The 8,309-nt window shown below is 36.8% G+C and overlaps 1 protein-coding gene across 1 annotated transcript; it reads left to right on the plus strand.

Annotated features, from left to right (window-relative positions):
- Positions 1 to 4,764: 4,764 nt before the first annotated feature.
- Positions 4,765 to 5,858, plus strand: kctd12.1 (potassium channel tetramerisation domain containing 12.1). Its single transcript, XM_056251744.1, has one exon. It carries the CDS (start codon positions 4,929 to 4,931, stop codon positions 5,793 to 5,795), a length of 867 nt encoding a protein of 288 aa, XP_056107719.1. The 5' UTR covers positions 4,765 to 4,928; the 3' UTR covers positions 5,796 to 5,858.
- Positions 5,859 to 8,309: the final 2,451 nt, after the last annotated feature.

Below are 8,309 nucleotides of genomic sequence, written 5' to 3' on the forward strand. Positions count from 1 at the left end.
CTTTTTCTCTTTTTAAGAAGAGAGAGGACAACAAAATCATCCTCACTGCTTAAAGACTGTTTTGTATTGTTTGGCGATTTTTTCCACAACGAATTAATACATATTGGACTCATGGGGCTTCCCAGGTTTCTGTACGTGACAAATTTGTAGTATTACGAATAAGAAAAACACAAATAGCAGTATATTTCGCAACCCTGTTGAATGCCAGGCATGTGCTGTTTTAATTCAGAGTTGATTCCAGTATGCGCAGATCATTATTCAGCAAACACAATTATACCCGTGGGGTCAATGCCCCATGACCATTTCCTGCTTGTCATACAACATGACTGTCTTATTTATCAAAATGTGCACCTTTTCAGATTCTCAGAGTTGAAGAAAAATAGATTCCTGTTAATCAGGAAGTGAGGTGAGGCTGTTGTCACTTTTTACATCCATACAAATGGTCTATTCAAATATAGGGAATTAGTGAATTGTAAAATGAAGTAAAAATCCATACAAATATAAATATAGACAATTCTCCCTTTTAAACAATTCTTTAATGATTATCTAAACTTAATATTTATTGTTAATCTGGTACAGGTTTAAATTTGTGTAAAAAATCGTTAATCTACAGATAACTCATAATAGTGCCACACAGTGGTGGTTTGTGGTAAGACACAATGGGGACGTCCCCACCAGAATAGAAAAACCTGACAAATATTAAGCTTTCTAAAATTAAGAATTTATGATAATAAAGTTGATTTTTGGGATTCAAAAATTCCCCCAGACACTTCTGACTTAAAATGATGGCTTTATTGTATTTAGAAATTGCTGTCCCCACGTGTCACCTTCTAGTCATGAGTCCCCACAACGTAGCAAAAACAAGTATGTGTGTGTGTGTGTGTGTGTGTGTGTGTGTGTGTGTGTGTGAGTGTGAGAGTGTATGTCAGATAGATGAATGGATATTAGATGCAGTTCAGGGTAGGATCAAGTTTCTTTCTGTGGAAAAGAATGTGTAATACTCAAAATAGTTTGTGTGTTTTAATGTGTGTGTTTGTTTGGGAAGCGCGTTTGCATGTATCGACACATGCACAGATCCAAGGGCTCAATGTTTGCAAGCACACATGTACATATGTGTACATGAAGATGTTCATATTGTATTTAATATTTTCGAAATTATTTATAAATAATGCTTTTTTTACAAAGAAAATGAGATGCCTACTCTTAGATAAATGAGGCCTATGATTAATCAGATGCAAACAGAATTATAAAACCAGTACTAATTAAAAGAGAACAAGTTGACAAAAAGATTGAATCCAATATTGGGTGATAATATGCATAACAAGTGATTTATAAGCTATTTCTTTAAAGGCCGGTCATTTTTTACCAGGAACACCACAAGTGTTATAGGGGTTTGAACACAACATAATGGATAAGTAAACCTAAAAACATAAATTCTGTTATCCTAATTAAGAAATCATTTTCTGTATATTCTTTCTCTTTTCTGCAATTCACTTCTGCTGTAGCTTCTTTCCTTTTAATAAACCTGTTATTGTATAATATTGTTGGCTCTGTAACAAATGGTTTGTTGTGTTCCTAGATCTTCCATGCTGATGCCCTGCATCGTAGCAGAGTTGAGCTGATCATCATCTCTAAGGCACCATCAACCATACATGACTAGTAAGTAAAACTAAACCAAAGACAAATTTCCACTTGTGGACAAAGGAACTAAACTAAAACTTCAAACATACACTAATGTTAAACACACTAATGTTGTTGGTACAATTTTTTTATGTTTTGAAAGAAGTCTCTTATGCTCACCAAGACTGCATTTATTTAATTAAAAATACAGTAAAAACAATAATATTGTGAAATAATATTAAAACATTTAAATAATTGTTTTCTATGGAGAAGCATCAAATCATCCTTCAGAAATCATTCTAATATTATAATTTGATGAAACATTTATGATTATTATCAGTGTTGAAATCAGTTGTGCTTGTCATATCTTTTCTTCCTTAAGCAGTAATGACCACTGACGACTTGAATTACATAAAACTAACTGTTTACTGAAGTTTACGAACAGGATTACAAATGAATACAGCGCACACACATGGATGTCAATCTCATCACTCTTCTCTCTATTCTATCTGCGCGCTCTCGCCCCGATGCATTTTGGGTCGACTTTTCTTAAAGCTGAACAACCTTGTAAATGACAACACTGTTTCTGTTATTATTAAAGATAATTAATTAAACATTTCTATTCTAATTAATTCACAACAGTGCTGCTTCATATTTTTGTGTTTTTCAGGATTATTTGATGAATAGAAAGGAAAAAAGCAGCATTTATTTGAAACAGAAATCTTTACTCTCTCTTCTGGTCAATTTAATGCATCCTTGCTGAATAAAAATATGAATTTATTTAATTTTTTTAATTCTATTGAACCCAAACTTTTGAACAGTAGTATAAACTACCATTTACGTATGTTGGGTCTATTTAACAATTAATTCTGGAGAGAGAAAAAAGAAAATGGAATAAATTGTTACACTGGTTTACACAAAAATATTAATCAGCACAACTGTTTTTAACATTGATAATACTCAGAAATGTTTAGGACGTTTGCATTGTAATAATGTATGGTGTTCAAATATAAAAATGCTGACTCGTTAGTCATGTTTTCTCATTAAAATCAGACAAGTTCCTATTAATTCAATTGAATGTGAGGGAATAACTCTAGAATAACCTTCCTGATAATGTTTGGGGCCCAGAAACACAATCCTAATTTAAATCTAGATTAAAGACGCATCTCTTTATTCAAGCATTCAATTAACACATCTCATAATCTTGCACTATAAGACTATAAAATAGTAAAAAGTGCACATGATCATCTTTTGCCTGAAATATTACAGCAGGTATGCTAATCTTTCTCCTATTGTTTCCCTGTTTCTATCTCAGGATGCTCGGCAAGTTTACTAGATATTACAGCAGCTCCAGTTTGGATCCAGCCTCACTTGTGAAGACTTCTAATGACACCAACACTCTTGAAGACTTCAGATGATGACAACTATAGATGGACATAAAAAACTGCCAGATATTAACCTTATATTGCATTGGCCCGGTTTCACAGACAATCTGCAAACTTGCCCTTTTGAAATGTTGAAGGATAGCAAAAATTTGTCTGTTTAAAGCCTGGAACACACCAAGCCGACGCTGACGAACTAGCGCCGATGAAAGCCGACTGTGTTGTCGCCTCTCGTCGGGGTAAAAAGCTGCACTTGAACACACCGAGAGAACTACAGGCGACTGTCAGCTAGAATGCGCGTTCTGCGCCTGCGTGTAAATGAGACAATTAACTGTCTATTTCTGCAGATATATTCTCTATATTCGTCATTCAAAAAGGGAAACCGACGCTGTCGGCTGCAGATACACAAACCATAAACAAAGCAGTGTGTGCTTACCGTTCTGAATATCAATCCTGCTAAACACTTTCTTTATTCCACTCCGCTCGTGTTAATATTGAAATATTCAAAGAAGTTTTGACTTCTTTGCTCGCTGTTTTGCTATTATTCTCCTGCATTGACTCTTTCACTAAGCTGAACAGCCAATCAGAGTTCTCTCTTTCACCGACGGCCCGACGCCGATTCAACATGTCGAATCGGCCGAAACAAAGCCGACGAGGACCAATTTCAGCCGACGGCACGGAACCGTGCGGAACACACCGAGGAAACTCAGTCGGACGACGCACAAAAACTGCCCGACGGCCGACCGTCGGCTTGGTGTGTTCCAGGCTTAACTGAACATGACTTTAAACTCATGACTTGTATCTTATGGACTTTACTTTGTTGCCAGAAGATGCTCTCCAGTGAGTAGCAGTCGCCTCTGGCTGATTAAATTATATTTTGTGATTGTAACCATGAACATGCATTTTCTGTAAAGCTTCTTTGAAACGATTTGTGTTGTGAAGAGCACTATATGGTTTTACTATGGTAAAACTATCAACCATGTTATTTTTTTTCAAAACCATGGTTCAACTAGTAATATTGCTGTAATAATTGCTGTAAAATTATGGTAATCATGACTATAACCATAGGTTTTTAAACCTTGGTTGTTGTGAAAATGCTGCAAATGCTGTGGTAAAACCATATGGTTAATTTTCATAAGGGTACTACAAATATACTTAAATTATCCTATAATGTACTTGACTAATAGTCACGTTGAGTAAAATAATCTGATAAATATAAATGTGTTGTTAATTTAATCTGTCCACTGAAAATTAATCTAATAAAAATATATTTGCAACTGCTATTGAGACTGGTGTACATTGCTTATTTTTTTTATCCATTATAGTGTAAGGCCATTTTGGTTAGCATGAGTAACTGATTATAAACCGTGGACCGACCGTGGTCCGCCAGAAAACACTTATTATAAACCAGCGGCACGATAGCGGACCACCGTCGGGAAAGCGGCGTCTGCCGCTGGAGGTCCGCTAGAATAACGATGAGCAAAACGCCAGTGATCCGCCGGCGGCGTCCGCCAGTGGGCCGCCGACTTTGCCACCGGTGGTCCACCACTGGACCGCTGGACTCATGTTAGCTGGGACTCCTTTGTCTTGAAGGGCATGGAAGAAAATTCAATTAACACTAATTCATTATAAGACTGTTGTGTGTGAGAAGATTCGTTTTGCCATATTCCTTTGCTTTTCCTAATTTTATTATTTACATTTAAGTGTAAGTTATATGTCTTAAACCTTTTGTTTCTAAGATCAACTAAGAGTCAGTGTAGCACTGACAGCAGGAGGCACGACATTTTGCCAATGAAGCGTTAACATCAGCCGTATTCTCTCCCCTCCCACAACCTATTTAAACAAGCATCTGCCCTTATCTTGAGTCTTTGGGAAAACCGTAGCACACAATCGCGAATATCTGTCATCTTCAGTTGAAGAGACGCTATGGCTTTGGCAGATCCCGAGTGTGGAATATCAAACGGCGCGGATTCCAGGTCCCCGTTTTCTGACATCATTGAACTAAATGTAGGAGGACAAGTGTATGTGACACGGCATACGACTTTAATAGCCGTACCGGATTCTCTCCTGTGGAACATGTTTAGTAAGAAGGCACCGACAGAACTGGCACGGGACAGCAAAGGTCGCTTTTTTCTGGACAGGGACGGGTTTCTTTTCCGCTACATTTTAGACTATCTACGGGATCTACATCTGGTTCTGCCTGACTATTTTCCAGAAAAGAGCAAATTACAGCGAGAGGCTGAGTTTTTTCAGCTGAGGGACCTGTCCAAGCTCTTGTGTCCCAAAATGAGTAAAAACAACTCCATCACAGATGAGATCTGCCAGAGTGACTCGGAGGAGCCGAGCGCAACTGCGAATCCGTTGGTCGGACCCGACACCTCTCGCACGCTGTCCGTCGCCAGCACCGCTCATTCTCCTTCCCTGGAATCCAAAAAGTCGGGCTACATCACAGTCGGTTACCGGGGCTCCTATACAATCGGAAGAGACATACAAACAGACGCCAAATTCAGGCGGGTCGCGAGGATCACGGTGTGCGGGAAAACTTCTCTGGCTAAGGAGGTGTTCGGAGACACTTTGAACGAGAGCAGAGACCCGGACCGACCTCCGGAGAGGTACACGTCACGCTATTATCTGAAATATAATTTTCTCGAGCAGGCGTTTGACAAACTGTCAGAGTTTGGCTTCCACATGGTCGCGTGCAGCTCCACTGGCACGTGCGCTTATTCCAGCAGTGACCCAAACGAGGACAAAATCTGGACAAGCTACACAGAGTATGTTTTCTGTCGCGAATGAGCCAAAATGTGTTGCATTTAATTGTGTGTGTATAGCCATTCCAAGAGTAAAGTTTCATCCGTCTTTTTTTAGAGTGCAAACTAGGAGTTTGCCTCATTCACATAGGCAGTTGTTTAGTTTTTTGCATCATCATTGTATCGGCTGTTTAGCCTACTCGGAGTCTTTTAAAGCCTAAAACATATGTATTGCAAGAATTAACGAACGCAGAATAACTAGGCCTAGCTATCATTGCACTTCCCTTTGTAGTTTAATTTTGTTTGAAGATAAAGTCGTTTTTTTAATCCAGATTTGAGGGCCTATTTGTAAAAAGTCCCAGATGTGTTTAGTAGGCTACTTGCTTTTCTTTATGCATGTATTTAAAATGAACACGTAAAATATTGCTTCATTCAAGATAGCACAGAGACCACATTTGTAAGTTATAAGATTTTGATGAATGTTCATAATGGTATTATTCTTCCACGAGTCAATGATTTAATGGAAAGTTCCACTTTCAGGAAAAGTCGATTACTCAATCATTAGGCAACAATCTGGAAAAACTCTTGATAGATTACTTTGTGTTCATGAGATCAGGTAGATCTCAGTGACACTTAATAAGTTTAGCTTTATCTTTTCACTGTAAATAAATAATCCACTAAAACGGAAAGTGTAAATTTAATTGCTGCCTTTTTTTTTTTTTTTTTTTTAAATTAAAGTTGTGCCAAAGTTGCCTGCAGTGATTTATTGCACTTTTTTTGACCAGTTTGAATTTCATTACGTATTAAGGAAATAGAGTGGAACCTCTTAAAATAAAAAGAAGAAAAACACATTTGTAATAAATTAAATTAAACAAATAAATTACAACATTTTCTTAAAAGTGAGGCTTAAAATTGTATAGCACACAACTGGATTGTATTAAATTTTGCACACCTTTTTTCTTTGGGTGAAGAATGGGAATAGTTTCTGGTTTGTGTGTGTTTTTTATGTCTATATTACTACAGAGTGTGTCCTTTTATTCCAACATTGTAAACATCCTCTATCTGTTGTCTGTTCAATCAGTCAATCATTCAATAAATTGTAATCTGTTATAATCTTTCAACCTAGTCAGATTTTTGTGTGTCTTGTGCAGCTCTAAAGTCTGGAGGGCTAAACAAGAACATGTCTAACCAGCTGCTGAACAACCCAGATTTTCTCTTCTGTTTGGTGCAAATGCATCCCATGCGTTAAGTGCATTCTATTTTTAAAATACCTTTTTGTGGCATGGATATAGAAATGGAATCACTGAAAAAAAATCATATTTGAATTTAAATGGAATGTTAAAATTGTTTTAGCAATAACACAAAACATTAATCATTCATTTTTTGCAGAACTTTATCTAAACTCTTCAAGCAGTGATAGAGATTCAGGGAGAAAACGAATTAAATGGAAATAACTGGGATTAATAAATCGGTCCTCGAGTTTGCTTTTTGGATGGAGTATTCTGCCCTACAAAGCAAAAAGGCAGTAACTGCATTTTTGGTCAAAAATGAGTTATTATCATTTTCATGACATTCAAGGCATCCTTTGTTATGTGACAAAACATCTTATCTCAAATGTGTGTCGTTTTGGAGAAAAATGGTAGTCGTTTGTACAGTAACTGCAAAAAGCCCTAGTGAAACAAAGCAAGAGTACAGTAACATCCATTACTGTATTCTTGCTATGTTTTACCTAACAAAAAATAACTGTGTTGCTGCGCAGTGTAGTTACTGTTGCCATGGTGAACACACAGCTGATTTCGCGGCATCCTCACGGGACGGTTTTAACATTTGCGATTTCACGCTTCTAACTTCACACAAATTTTGTTTGAGATGCAGTGTTTCCCCTAATTGTTCCCCTACCAAACTAACACACACACACACATACGCCCGTGCGCGCGCTGAAGCACGTGTGTGACGCTCGAGCTGTTTTTTTTTTGCCTATATGAGAACACGGTCTTCACGGCAACCCGTCAAAATAAAAGTTCGGTTTAACTTGACAAGAAATATATTACTGCTGTACAGTAGAATTTAGAAACGTCTCAATGTAATAATAATACTAACACTACAAATAAATTAAGATTAAAACTTAATTTTTAAAGGAATAATCACAATTTTTCTTCAATGTTTTAATTTTAACAGTAAAGCTCATTGTGCAGCATGTTGTTTGACCAAAAATGTTTGTTTTTAAAATATTGTATAAGTTTAATAATAGTTTATAATTAAAGTTTCATGATTTCAATTAATTAGACATGATTTTTGATTACTAAAAATTTACACCACATATCCGTAACACGCCCGCTCCGCAACACTAGTTTCGCAACACAACATTTTTGAAAATGTTGTCCAAATGGTTCCAATTATTTCAAACACAGTATATCAGACTCAGAGCCCAAGTTGTGGCAAAATAGTTTTTGGAGAATCTGTAGTTTCCCTTTTCCCTTGGTATGGTGCCACGTTTTTGGTAAGTAATACAAAGCAAGAATACAGTAACTGCAAAATAGGGGTAAAATATCAAATTTAA

The sequence above is a fragment of the Rhinichthys klamathensis genome, unplaced genomic scaffold (genome assembly GCF_029890125.1).
Source record: "Rhinichthys klamathensis goyatoka isolate OS25496 unplaced genomic scaffold, OSU_Roscu_1.1 h1tg000090l_1, whole genome shotgun sequence".
Lineage (NCBI taxonomy): Eukaryota > Metazoa > Chordata > Actinopteri > Cypriniformes > Leuciscidae > Rhinichthys > Rhinichthys klamathensis.